This window comes from Anopheles nili, chromosome 2 (genome assembly GCF_943737925.1).
Source record: "Anopheles nili chromosome 2, idAnoNiliSN_F5_01, whole genome shotgun sequence".
NCBI lineage: Eukaryota > Metazoa > Arthropoda > Insecta > Diptera > Culicidae > Anopheles > Anopheles nili.
Window position 1 is genome coordinate 5,799,878 of NC_071291.1, and position 12,753 is coordinate 5,812,630.

The 12,753-nt window shown below is 51.0% G+C and overlaps 2 protein-coding genes across 2 annotated transcripts in view; one reads left to right on the forward strand and one right to left on the reverse strand.

Annotated features, from left to right (window-relative positions):
• Window positions 1–1,037: 1,037 nt before the first annotated feature.
• On the forward strand, window positions 1,038–1,837 carry LOC128721674 (uncharacterized). The gene is made up of 3 exons (XM_053815453.1): window positions 1,038–1,345; window positions 1,423–1,596; window positions 1,681–1,837. Exons 1-3 carry the CDS (start codon window positions 1,038–1,040, stop codon window positions 1,835–1,837), a joined length of 639 nt encoding a protein of 212 aa, XP_053671428.1.
• An 825-nt stretch (window positions 1,838–2,662) lies between these two features.
• LOC128732012 (serine-rich adhesin for platelets) overlaps window positions 2,663–12,753 on the reverse strand; it is a 35,320-nt gene continuing 25,229 nt past the window's right edge. The window contains exons 3-9 of the mRNA XM_053825170.1: window positions 11,522–11,764; window positions 7,507–7,985; window positions 4,227–6,989; window positions 3,483–3,979; window positions 3,275–3,405; window positions 3,035–3,205; window positions 2,663–2,953 (exon numbers count right to left, since the gene is read on the reverse strand). Coding sequence (XP_053681145.1) covers window positions 2,663–2,953; window positions 3,035–3,205; window positions 3,275–3,405; window positions 3,483–3,979; window positions 4,227–6,989; window positions 7,507–7,985; window positions 11,522–11,764 — 4,575 coding nt within the window. The remainder of the gene's footprint in view (window positions 2,954–3,034; window positions 3,206–3,274; window positions 3,406–3,482; window positions 3,980–4,226; window positions 6,990–7,506; window positions 7,986–11,521; window positions 11,765–12,753) is intronic.

A 12,753-nucleotide genomic window follows, 5' to 3' on the forward strand; every position in this document is an offset into this window, starting at 1 on the left:
TCCTACGCCGCGATGTCACGATTTGCCAACCTGCAACCCTCAACACGAACTCTAAATCTGAAGGTTTCCAGCCCTTTCGCCATCGGCGTAGTGTTACACTTGCCAGAATCCTTCCGCCACGTAGCCAAGCAACCATATCCGGTGGATCTGAGTAATGAACGACGCCCGGCAGGTACCATATCGACTGGGAAAGTCAAGTTCATACGAACCGATGCGCCACCCGTCTGGCAGAACAATTAATACACGTGAGTTTCTGTTCATTCGCTCGTCTGTGTCGGATTCTGGAAGTAGACGCCAGAAGCAGAAGCGCCATCGTGCCATCGACGTGATCATTCCATAATGGCTTCACTTCGCAACAACTCCATCGAATGGATCAGGGTCGAGTTCCTCTCTAAACGGTTTGATGGACGAAATAAACGGTTCATAAGCTACTCACACACCTCACTTCTGTGCCGCCTATTAGGAAGTAAAATGAAGCAGTTAATTCGATATAGCTATTTATCAAGGACTTTGCTGCAAACCGATCATTTGTTGGGCACGGTTCTTAGCATTCCTTCGGATGCTTTTTGGATATTGCGAGCTCAATCGCTCCATAAGCGATTGTCCTCGGAGGCATTCGTTGTTGGCTTCGACCATCCCACATTACGTTGCAGGTTGTACGACTTAACGTCGCCCCCAGCTAGGTCGTACTATAATTTTTACAATTATTATTATGCTCTCGAAACGCATGGAACGAAATTCATTGCCATCGATACAGTTTGCTAGTTTGAAGTATTACTTCTTTTAGATGATTTGTTTCGTCCCAGTACGCATTTTAAACATTAAGTGAGTCATACCAATCCCTGCTATTTTACGTAATGCTTGTTTGATGCCCATTTAAATGGATCCTGGTGACTGTGCCCAATTTCCAAGCTAGTAGTCCTTGACGACAGAAAACCACCGAATGAGTCAGAGTGCCATGCATTTATTGTAGTAGCCATCGCAGAGTAAGTTCGTCATTTGTTAAGCAACATTGGAACGTATCTTTTGAGTACAGAATGTTTCACCTTTTAAATTTCATAGCCGGCATGAATACCACTTTGGAGTGTAGGTGCTCCAAGGAACTGACCCACGAAATGGTGCTTCGGAGTCAAGAAGAAGAAGCCGAAAGTAGTTCAAACGAATGTTTCGAACACATGAACACGCATTGCGCACAATGTTGCAATCCGTCCGATTATTCGGTGAAGGCTTTACGAAAACTTTTCCTGCAAAAAAATCTCAATTCATGTGATGAATCGAAACCAAAGCATACGGGGACGATAATCGAATCCTTGCCTGTGTGCAAACACTGTAAACAATTTGAAGGGTAGGTATGCAAGCGCAGGCGTGCTAATTTGTGACCTGTCTGTTACTATATCTCTGGTTTTCCTATGCTCATTACAGAATGACGGAAAAGGACATTTCGGAACGGCAGAAGAATGAGGGACTATCCGTCCAAGAACTGAAGAAGATGTACGAGGCAAAAGTCAAGTCCCTGGATCATGCGAGCTCAGTAAGGTCAGCGAGTGTGTGTTCCCGACCTGTCACGGCAAAGACAGAAGATCGACAGGATGCAATGTAAGCGCAAAAGACAAGTAACCGGGCAGTGTTTCGATTCCGCTTATAAAAACGTTTTATCTTAATGTTATATCATACCAGGAGCTCTGGAGACGTACCTCACCCAGAGGGACAGATGTTCATGTTCCACGACGAGCCTAATCATAGTAAGCCTTGCGGTCGATGGCATATTACAAGCCAGAACATCACGGAAATATCAAACGGGATGCAAATTACTTTTACCTTGATGGCCGATCACTAAAGCATCGTACCACGAAGGAGCTCAAATTGGTCATGTGTACGATTGGATATGAAAAATTTTACGTTGTAATTCAAAAATTGTCAAATACAAAAACAATTTTCAACTTATTGTCTTGAAAAATGTAATTGTACGCCTTTTTACAAGCAAACAATAAGGAACGGGTTAACTTTTATTTGTGAATAAATATAATTCAGTTCAGTTTATTTATTAATAAATTTAATATCAGTCAATTCAAACCCAGACTCAATAATAAAATCATAAATTGAGTTGTGAAAGGATCTTACAAAAAATTTAAACAAACTTTGCTTCTGGTTTTCAAATTCGATATTCGACTCCAACTGCTTACGATTGCGCCTGAAAGTATGCAATTGAAACACAATGTTATCTGTCATATTAGTATGTCGATTCATTGCAGCATCCTCCAAAAGTAAATTTGAATAGTAGAACAAAATTTAACCAATCGAGTTCAATATACTTTTTATCTTCTATGTTATCAATAAGTTTGTGTACTATTGAATATCTCTACCGGTATAAAAATAATGCGATATGTTCGAATAAAAATTAAAGCACACATGTAAAGTCTATTGATTTATTCTAGAGTATTTTTTATTAAAAATAAATAATTTATATACATTAGCAGCTACGCTCACTATACGGTACGACTTCCTATAGTTAACAGTAAGACTTCAAAAGCCCACTTCAAGCGGACGGAACCGATTACTAGTACACAACCCTACAACGAGTGAACTCTTGTCTATTGTGGTATTTTTGGAGCAAGGGAGCAAGGATCGTGGGAACATTTTTCTATGGCAGCGGCAGCCACGTTCAGAAGTTCGGATCGTAGTCCCGGTAGTATCGCCGCGAGCTGTTGCTGAAGTGATGACTGTTAGGCGGTGGTGGTGCGTGATGGTACGGCGGGTACATCGCCATCACCGGTGGTGGCGGCTCGTGCATCATAAACGCCGGATCGTGTAACCGATGGTGGTGGCCACTCGGCGGATAATGCGATCCCTTCAATCCGTAGTCATCATAAAAGTAGTTCTCCGGATGCCGCTGCGATCGCCAACTATCGTAGATGTTGGAGGCACTGCTGCCATGCATCGAGTTGGAGAACCGCTATAATAAGGAAAATTAAACACATCAAAAAAAATGCGTCATTCAGCACAATCTCTTCTCTCGGGGACAATTCGCAGGTACCTTTGGCTTCACGTCGTGCATACGATCGTCCCATGCATCGTCCAGGTTGTACAGATCCTCGGAGCCGAAGTTTTCGATTCCTCCCATGTGGTTCTTGTTCAATTCGTTCAGCATGTCCGCGGTGAGCGGTGTCGGGGCTTTCTTTTTGGAGGCCTTCTGACGGTTGATAAGCTGAAACGGGATGCCAATGGTCACTGGTTGATCTACTCTGAGGTTACTCACCATGCTGCGTACACTTACCACTGTTACACCGAACAAAATAACGAACAACAACGATGCTAGACCGATCACGATAACAGCGATAGCCCACTGAGGCAGGAACAGATCGTCCTCGATAACCGGACCCGTTGCAATAATCGGTTTTGGGATGACTGTCAGAAGAGAAACATAACATTGTACAGGTCAGTGTATCGATTTGACCAGGGCACATCGAATATACTATACAAACCTGTGAAATCGGTGTACACAGGATCGACCCGGAACTTCCCCAGTTGGAAAACTTCCTTAACGCGTGGCACCGGAGCTTGCAAGTTTTCCCGCTGAACTTTCTCCCTAGGCATCTCGCTCTCGTCGTCGTAATCGTCCTCGTTTGTCGCCGGTGTTGTGGTTGTTGTGGTCGCCTCTGGTACCGGCACCAGCGCCTCGTGGAACATCTTGCGGATTTCGAGTGTGTTGACGTCACGTGACAGATCCGAAAGCTCGACAAAGTAGTCGACCAGCACGCTGCCCTTATTGAAGCTATCGATGCGCACCTTCTTGTACCAGCTGCTCAGGTTCTTCGCCTTGCTGTACACCTCGTTCAGTTCCGTCTCCACCTCGCGTGCCAGCTTCTTCCACTCAGCCGTGTTGTGGTCCAGCAACTCCGGGACCCACTTGACTCCGTCGACGATACGTATCGTGCCGGCTAGATCACACTCCGAGTGGCACAGGCCCGGTTCCGTTGGTCTGAGAAGCAAAAAACAATCACGCAAATGGACATTAATTGGCCCCAGAACAAGAACAAACATCAATAAAAGCCATCGATCCGCAGTCGAGCGGGTGGTCGACCTTGCCATGCGTGATTCGCACCAACTGCTCGAGTGGCCGAAATTGCACCGCTACGCTCTCTTAACTGCGAGCAATGCGCGTACACCTGCAGCCAACGAGCGGAACGGGTTGGGCCCGTAAGATTGCGTGGCTAATCGCTACTTACCTCGGTGTCGTGGTGGTGGTCGTCGTCGTTGTCGTTGTCGTCGTCGACGTAGAGGTGCTGCTGGATTGCGCGAGCAGCTTCTCGAGCAGTTCCTGTTGCTTCTGCTGCTCCAGCAGCTTCTCGATCGAGAGTGGTGTTGTCGACGGTGTCGGCCAGCCGGTGAACTCGGTCGTCGCCCGAGTCGGTGGTCCCTTGCGGATGTGGATCTCCGGAACACCTGGACCCTCGGCATGCAGTGGTTTGGGTGTTGTCACGCGGACCGCACCAGCACCTCCAGGAAGCGGTTTCTTCGCTCCTGGTCGGCTTGGGAAAACCACCTTGAATCCACTACCACCAGGTGCTGAGGCCGTTGCGACCGTGCTCACTTGTTCTTCAGTCTTGTTCGCGCTGAAGCCTGGAGGCAACAGCGCAGATACGTCCTTGAACTGGATCTTCTTCAACAGGCTTGTTGGATCGATCACTTCCGGCTCCGGTTTGGAGTCATCGTCAGCGGGCGCTTTGTATCCCGGAGGCAAGAACTTACTGATGTCGTCGTTGAACAACACTTTGGGACGTTCCGAGGTACTGTCCACAGTAGCAGATCCCTTCGGAAGCTTGTAACCGGGCGGAAGCAGCTTACTGATATCATCTCGGATAGTCACCGGGGCGGGAGTCGTGGGCTTCTTGGTGGTTTTAAACGATTTGTAACCTGGCGGAAGGAACTTGCTCACGTCATCCTCTACCGTCACCTGTGCCTTCGTGGTCGTTGATTCCGACTTTACCTCCGAGCCAGAGGCCTTGTAACCCGGCGGCAAGAACGCACTGATATCAACTTTCTGTGCCTTTTTCAGCAAGTCCAACGCGGGGTTTGGCTTGTCGTTCACCTTCACCTTGCTGATAAGCTCCTTCAGATTGTTCGTGTGCTTGATGTCTTCCTCGGTGTGATTCAACTTGTAGTCCTTCGGCAGTAGCGAGCTCAGCTCCTGGATCGGCACGTTGCTCTTGTACGAACGACTGATATTCGCACTTCGGTATCGTCCTGCCAGCTCGGGTTTCGCCGTCTCTTCAAGCGGAGTGTCCTTCGTCGGTGGCACCGTTTCGCTGGTAGTGTTAGGTTTCTTCAACTTAAAGCCCGCCTTCGCCTTGTAGTCAGCCGGTAGTAGAGCCGACACGTCGTCGATCGTTTCGAACTTGATTTTCTTCACTAAACTGTCGGTCGGCGTCGTTGGTTTCACCGTAGTCGTTACCACTGGCCGTGGTTTCTTCGTAGTCGTCGCTCGCGCGTTCGGTTGGAACTTCCTGATGACCACCGGTGGCAGTGCGGTCGAGCTTGTAGTCGCCTTCTGGTCATCTGCAGCTGGATCCTTTAACACCGGGAATTTCCCGGCAAACAAGCCGCTTGACAACTCCGACTGCACTCGGTCCAGCTTGTCGATGATGCTCTCCGTCGACTGTACGATCAGCGTTTTCTCCGTCGTCACGGACTCCACTTCATCAGTCACGGCAATGACTGGTTCCTGCGAGGCCACAGTCGTCACACCTTCGCCATCCTCGCTGAGTCCGCTAGCCGTCGTAGCTTCCAGGTCGTCACTTTCGTTGCTGCCCTTCGATTCAAGTTCCGCCAGTGGTTGCTTCTTCTCTTCTTGCTCAACCTGCGGGAATGGCAGGAAACGGGCTCCAGAAACGCTACGGCTCGTCTGCACCGACGCCACAACAACCCAGCTCTCCGTGGTGGCGTTCGTGGCGGCTTCCGCCTCACTTGGACTGATTACGCGTTCCGTTGTCGAAAGGCTCGATTCCGTTGTCGACTCTGTGCGGATTGTTGGTGCGGATGTGGACGGTGTACCTTCGGGTAACGTCTCCTTAGTGCCTAGGACGCCACTCAGCTTTGCCGCAAGATCATCCTCTCTGAGATCTTCGTCTGAAAACTGCAGCATATCAGTGGCATCGTCCAGCTGGCCTTGTGTCGCTGGAGGTGCTGGAACTGGTGCGGTCTTCCGGTCCGTTGGGCGCACCGTTGTCGTGATAGTATCTTCGTCTTCATAAACGTACTCCTCATCGTATAGCTTCTCCTGTTGATCAGCTCCCAGCTCGGCCGTTCCGTTGATCTCCCGCTGCAATCCCGTCGGTTCCTCCTCTTCCTCTTCGAACGTTTCCTCCGAGCCTCCATTTGGCAGGTAGAAGTTATCCGTCAAGATCACCGTGTGATCCTCAACGCCTGTTGCATCGCCTGGAGCCGTTTCTGGTTCCCGCACCGAGTCGTAGTACTCGTTCTCACTAATGTTGTTTAAACGCCCATCCGGAACGTCATCTAGTTCATTCTTCGTGGCACCATCCGTCGGGGTCGTAGGACCTCTCACACCTGCATTAGATGCTGTACCAGCGGAGGGAGCTTTCTCGTGTGATTCGCTCGACAACACGATTGAGTTGTTTTTCCCAAAGGGTCCCGACGGCTGAAGGTTACCGATCTCCTGCTGCTTGGCGCCATCGAATCCGGTCGACTCTTTCGACTCTTCGTAGTCATCGTAGTCGTAGATCACCTCAGCTGACTTGGCGGACCCGTTGTGCGTGATGTTGATGCTCGGTATGATCGGCTTAGCCGGCTGGTGGATGAAACGTGACAGGACCGGCACCTTCGCCGTTGTCGTCGTAGTCGTCGTGGTCGTTGTGGTTGCTTTCGGTTTGCTTGCGCTCGCGAAGGATCCACGCGGTGCGATAGCACTGCTCACTGGAGCGACGCGTTTTGCCTCGAACGTTTGTCGGAACGCATTTGGTGCCGGTGTCCTGCGGTGAAGAGAAATACGATGTTATTAAAATTATCCTTCTATACCAACACGCCTCAAATGCACGCCTTGTAGACTCTTTCAAGCTTGCTGAGCTGAGCGCAAAATCATCAAGGCAAAGGACGATGACAGATAGCCAATTTAGTCAATTTAGTCGGCGCATGTTAGCTATGCAATCTGACACCGAGTATCAAAGTAGACATTGAACCCAGCTAACTAGCCGTTTAATTACCAGCCTACCGCGGGTCATGTTCGACCGATGAAGGGTGGCGAATTCCAACTTGATACTAAACCCCCGATAGCATCCTTGTGATGCGCTTAGTTTCCTACGTGGCCTCTAGGTAAAATTCGCCCAACGCATGCGCCATTATTATGGTGCCCTAGCGCAGGAATGCTGCAACCGTGTAGAACTCGCTTATCTCATAGCGAGCCTTCTTTGCATACCCCACAACATAGGAACGTCGCATTGGCGCGCCCTTAAATTCCTCTCGCACTCACACCCTTCGGAATGAACCTACCTGCCGCTGAAACGATTCCGGACGGCAGCACTATCTACCGTAGTCGTCCGTTCTGTGGCCGCCTCAGTGGTCGTTGATGCGGTCGTGGTTGGAATCGATCGATAGCGATTCGGTCGCGCAGTCGTTCGACTGCTCTGCGTGCCGCTGCTACTTCCGAAGCGCCCACCATTCGAGGTACCGTTCTGTCCGGAGGACGAGCTTGAAGCCGGAGATCGTCCAGGTCCGCTCGGTGCACTATCGGTCGGTTTGGATCTAGAACTGGAGTAGCTGTTCCTTGTGCCGCCGGACACAGACGCCGGGCTGCGTGGCAACTGCTGACGCTGGTAAGCCGAGGCTCGAGTTGGAGGCTGCTGTTGCTGCTGCTGTTGATCCTCGCTTGCGAACGGTCGCGCACGGTTCGAGATGTACGATAGCTGACGATCGCGCACGGACGCCGGTTCTGATGGGGATGGTGGAGAAGTTGCTGCTGGTGGAGGACGCTGGAAGACAGAACCCAAAAACCGGTACGTTAGTGCACAATCATATCAGACAATCAGACCCTTTTGAGGCGGAAGCTCGGCTTTTCCAACCGCCTCGGTGAACGCCACCGGTAGTGAACGTTGGAAGCATAAACGTGCCCGTGTGCTCGCATTCTTAACCCACTCGCGCCCGGGCGGAGGTGGAAAGTCGTGATAATCGCGTAACCGTAAAAACGAGGGTGGCCATAAAAATTGTCCCATTGTCCCCGGGCTTGGTTGTGCTCGTTATAGGTTCGAGAGTCTGTCACCCGGGCGTAACGTGGTTGGCCATGAGCTTTCAGAGCAACGTCTAAGAACGGGTCACATTCTCACGCGAGCGATCGCTATCGGACCTGCAGCCGATACCGTTGTACTGTGACGTCAGTAAACTCGAATAAAAAGCGGTTACCACCTGGCCACAAATTAGTTTGCCCAGTCGCGTGGATGACGGTCAACTCATCGAGCTCTACATTCAATTCGGACATTGTGCGGCGGTTCGCACTCAGGGTCGCGATTGTTGGCCTCTGCCCGGCGGGCGATTGATTTATGTCGCTCGCGCAAGGAGTGGAAGTGATTTCTGACGTCGGTCTCAAAATTCGGCTCATTGTCCCATGACGGACACTCCCGTGGACCAGTTTCGGTCGCACAAGTGCCGCATGCTGTGCCCTGAAACAACATAATTCCGTGCCTTTCGCTTTCCGTGCAGTGCTTTTACCAAATGACCTTCACGTTTTGGGTGAACCACTCACATCAATCAGCAATCATAGTAACCCGTCCCCGTGGCAACTGGGTTGTTTGTCTCAATACGGCACCAATCGATCACGTATGAAATCCCTTGCTTGGTACCAAGCGAAATGTACCTCACAGGACCACTTCACGCCACACGCAAAGTACAGCCCTTTGGCCACTCGTTTCCGCTGTCTCTAGACTCGCCACCACCTGGGTGGGTGTTACGCAACTTCCTTCAAAAGATTTTCCTCACTAACTCACACGGATTACCTTTCCCTTCGACGCGGCAAACGCGTTCGTGATCGTGCGATTTAACGCGCGGGCGTCCAGCGACATCGACAGCCTGAACCGCGCGGATTTGTCTGCTCGGAGCGCAATTATACACTCTAATTTGCGGTTGCGGCATTTGTTTGCCTCACTCAAGCGACCAAGCATGGGCCACTAAAATCGCGCGCCCCACGGAAATGAGCTCGAGCGCAGGAAAACGGAAAATTAATTTGATTCGCCAAGATGGAGGATTTATTGGTGCAGTAATTCAATAAAAAGGAGCTCACTCAAACCGGACCCTCGATCGCTGATGGCGTGTCCAGCCCACTGAGAGGCTATGTAAATTGAAAAATCATTCTCGATTATTGCTAAAACAAACGGTCGCTACAATCGGGACAGTTTATGGACCCCCGGATCGATTGTCCACCCGAGTGTGTCGACGTTGCAATAAACATCCACTTACTGTCCTGTTCTGCGGTCGTTGCGCGTGGCTGACTCATGCTGTCAGACGGCTCCCAAAGAACAAAGCTGTCCTTTCCGTGGGGTGGTGGCAGTTCCACGTTCACCTCGGTGTACTTTTACTTCACCGGACCGGCTGACCGAGCCGAAGTCGACGAACCGCCGCAAATGGACAAAACCAATAAAAGCCACCGATCGAAGCTGCCGGTGTCGGTGTCGGTGCCGGTGTTGGTGTGGTGGGGCAATCAACCGGCAACCAGAGTGACCAGAACACTTTGTCTTGCGCCCACGGAGCCCTGTAGTGGGCATCGAGTTGCTGCCCCACGGGCTGGTTTTGTTGAAATGTCAAAATTATTAACGATCCTGCTGGTAGCTCTCCTCCCAGTCCTGTGCTGGACGTTGCGTCGTGGGTCCAGATCCTAGGCACGGGCATGTTCCGCCCAGGGCACCTAGTTCTGAACGGGGCGAAGTGCAGGCCAACTGGCGTGCTGGCGAGTTTGCCAAAAAACCTCCACAACGACGCGACTCAATTCGAGACGCGAAGGCGTATTCAGGCCGTTGACGTAACGCTCCGTGCTCCATGATTAAGACGCGTGTCAGGTAGAACTCGGTCAGGCCAGGGAGAGTTTTCTTCCTCCTGCTAGCGTTGAACGAAAAATCGCGGGAAAGTGTGCCAATTGACAGGAACCCAAGCACATTCCTTCCATGGCAGGCCAAGCATGCCAACACGGCAACACCTCGAAATTGAACCGCTTAAATCATCTCCCTCAAACCGGACGAAATGAGGCAACCATTTTCTAACGAATCGAAGGAGGCGGCGTTCAGAGATCGAAAACCAAAGCGCATCCCGGCCGCCACAATGATGTAAGCGCCGTTGAAAGCGGCTCACAGGATGACATTGATAGACGGATGGGTCGATCCGGCGAAGATCTCGTTACTATGCAGGGCAAGTGTACCACTCTGCGCTCGTAGAGCCACGTCCCGGGAGAGCACTGGCGCCGAGCAGATCGTGCTCGCAGGCCCTTGTGTAATCCGCGACCGCGGGAAAAGCCCGTGGGAATTCTGCGAGTCGCCAGCAAGAAGCATCAAGAAAGCTTCGCCAAAATCACCACCCCCATTGTCGGTGGCATTAACATTCTCTTGGTACGTGCCGTGCGTAGCCGGTTGCTGTCCTTTTTGCCCTATGTTTAGCTTGCGACCGATCCGTTGCGTAGACGTGACCATAATCCTTGAATTTCGTGCAGTGGAATTTCAACCCTCGCGTTGGCAATGAAGCTACAGACGGAAAGCCGATTAGACACATCCGAAAGCAACCTTGCGTTGTGTTCTTGCGTTAAGCGCGCTTGTACAGAATGGAAAACAACACCGGCCAAGCCGTGAACCCATCGATGAACTCAACCCTTAACTGCTTCTACGCGAAAGGAAGCACCTCCCAATAGAAAGCCCCTTTCGTACGTTGGTCAACTTTAGCGCGAGTTTGGCAACGTAACCAAACCCCGAACCGGCGTCAAGGAAGTCGAGTATAGCCGAGTTTCGACGTAAAGCGAACGGCCGCGACGTGGCACACGCTTGAATGAAGCCCACGGAACACTCCAACGTGTGGCCATTTGCATTCGAAGGGCGGTTTGGGGGTGGTTAGTGGCGTCGTAACCGTGCGTCCGAAACAGTTCGAAACGGTTCCTTCCCGGTTGTGGCCGGCGTCGCTCGGTAACCTCGTTTCGCGCAACTAAACACGCGCACGCGGGGTGTCCGTAATTCGGCGAACCTCGTCGGTGAGCTTTATTGCACGCTCGCTCAGCGCAAGTCACCGTTGTATCGACACTCTAGTGCAGGGCTGTAAAAGAAACGCTTGCTTCTGCGTGATCCATGACCACATTGAGTGTGCAGGGAAAGCAAACTTAACCGCTGGTGCTATTATACACAGACCTCACCCACATCCACATACACACACCCATAGAACATATGCACACTATACATACACAGTAAGGGAAAGGGAGAAGGGACACCGAAACCAATCCAAACTAGCCACAAAAGGCCAATGTCACCCGGGACAGCTTACTTACCTGGGGCGGTTCGGTGGTCGAAAGCTCCGTAAAGCCGCTGGACGAGCTGCTGAAGGGACTCTTGCGGAGTGAGCTCGACGCTAGCTGACGGTTCGTGGCCGGGAAACTCCGACTGGCCGTGAGTCCGTTGGAGAAGAAGTCGCTCCTCGGCGGACTGCGCGAGTACTGGAAACCGGCGTTCGGGGATGGTGTGGCGGAAAACGGCCGCGGCGATATTTCGAAAATATCCGCACTCCGTGGGGTCTGTACAGTGATGGGTTGTTGAGGGGTTGGAGAGCGGATGTGAAGAGGTCGAGGGGTTTAGGGAGCAACATTTTGTACACAGGATCGTTTCAGAACGAGACGCCAAGGACATGTATGGGGAGTTGGATAGAGATTGATATCACACGGAAAACAAACACATTAAGAAGAAAAAAAACGCACACTCGGCGGGAAATGTCTACATTCAAACTACATACAGCGAAGAGAAAAACTACTACGAAAAAGATAAACTATGCAAAAGGAACAACTCTAAAGCTAGCTACTGGAACAACACCAAACGGTATACTACAGGAAAAACGGAAATGTTTATGTTCAAATAATACAATATACAAAACGCCTCCATAGCTTCGCCTCCTGCAGCAGGACCCGTTACGACACGTAGAACAACAGCAGCTATACAGCATATTTATATCACCGGTTATTTCGTTCAACGTTATTGTCAAAATATCGATCCGTAACCGAACGATTTCCCACCCAAATTATGCAAATTGGGTGGCTAAAAAACGAGCGATCGCTTAACGCGCCCCAAAACTATCACAAATGCCCCCTCATTTGTCAACCGACGCAGTAATGACTGCCCAGGCTATGACGAATCATCAGGTCGACCTCTACGCAACGCAATCGAACCAGGCCACACGCCTGGTCCCCCTACACACTTAAGGCCACGTGGCATAGTTCTGTGGCGGTGGCGGTCACCAACCGAAAAATGCGCCAGACCAGTTGGACCTCCTACATGTGCGGAATATCAATTCACGCGCACCCAGAGCGGAGACAGACCCATTTGACCCACTTAGGAGGATCGCCAAGGGTAGCGTGGGTTCCGATTGATACCCTGAGACCGGGAGCTTTGTTTCACGATTGGCTTTAATTACTTTCTAGCGGCCTTTCTAATGCACCCTCTGAACGTACTCGTGGACTCCAAAGTTCTGCGCAACCACCCGTATGGCTTGCGCGGCTCATTGGCGCGGAAA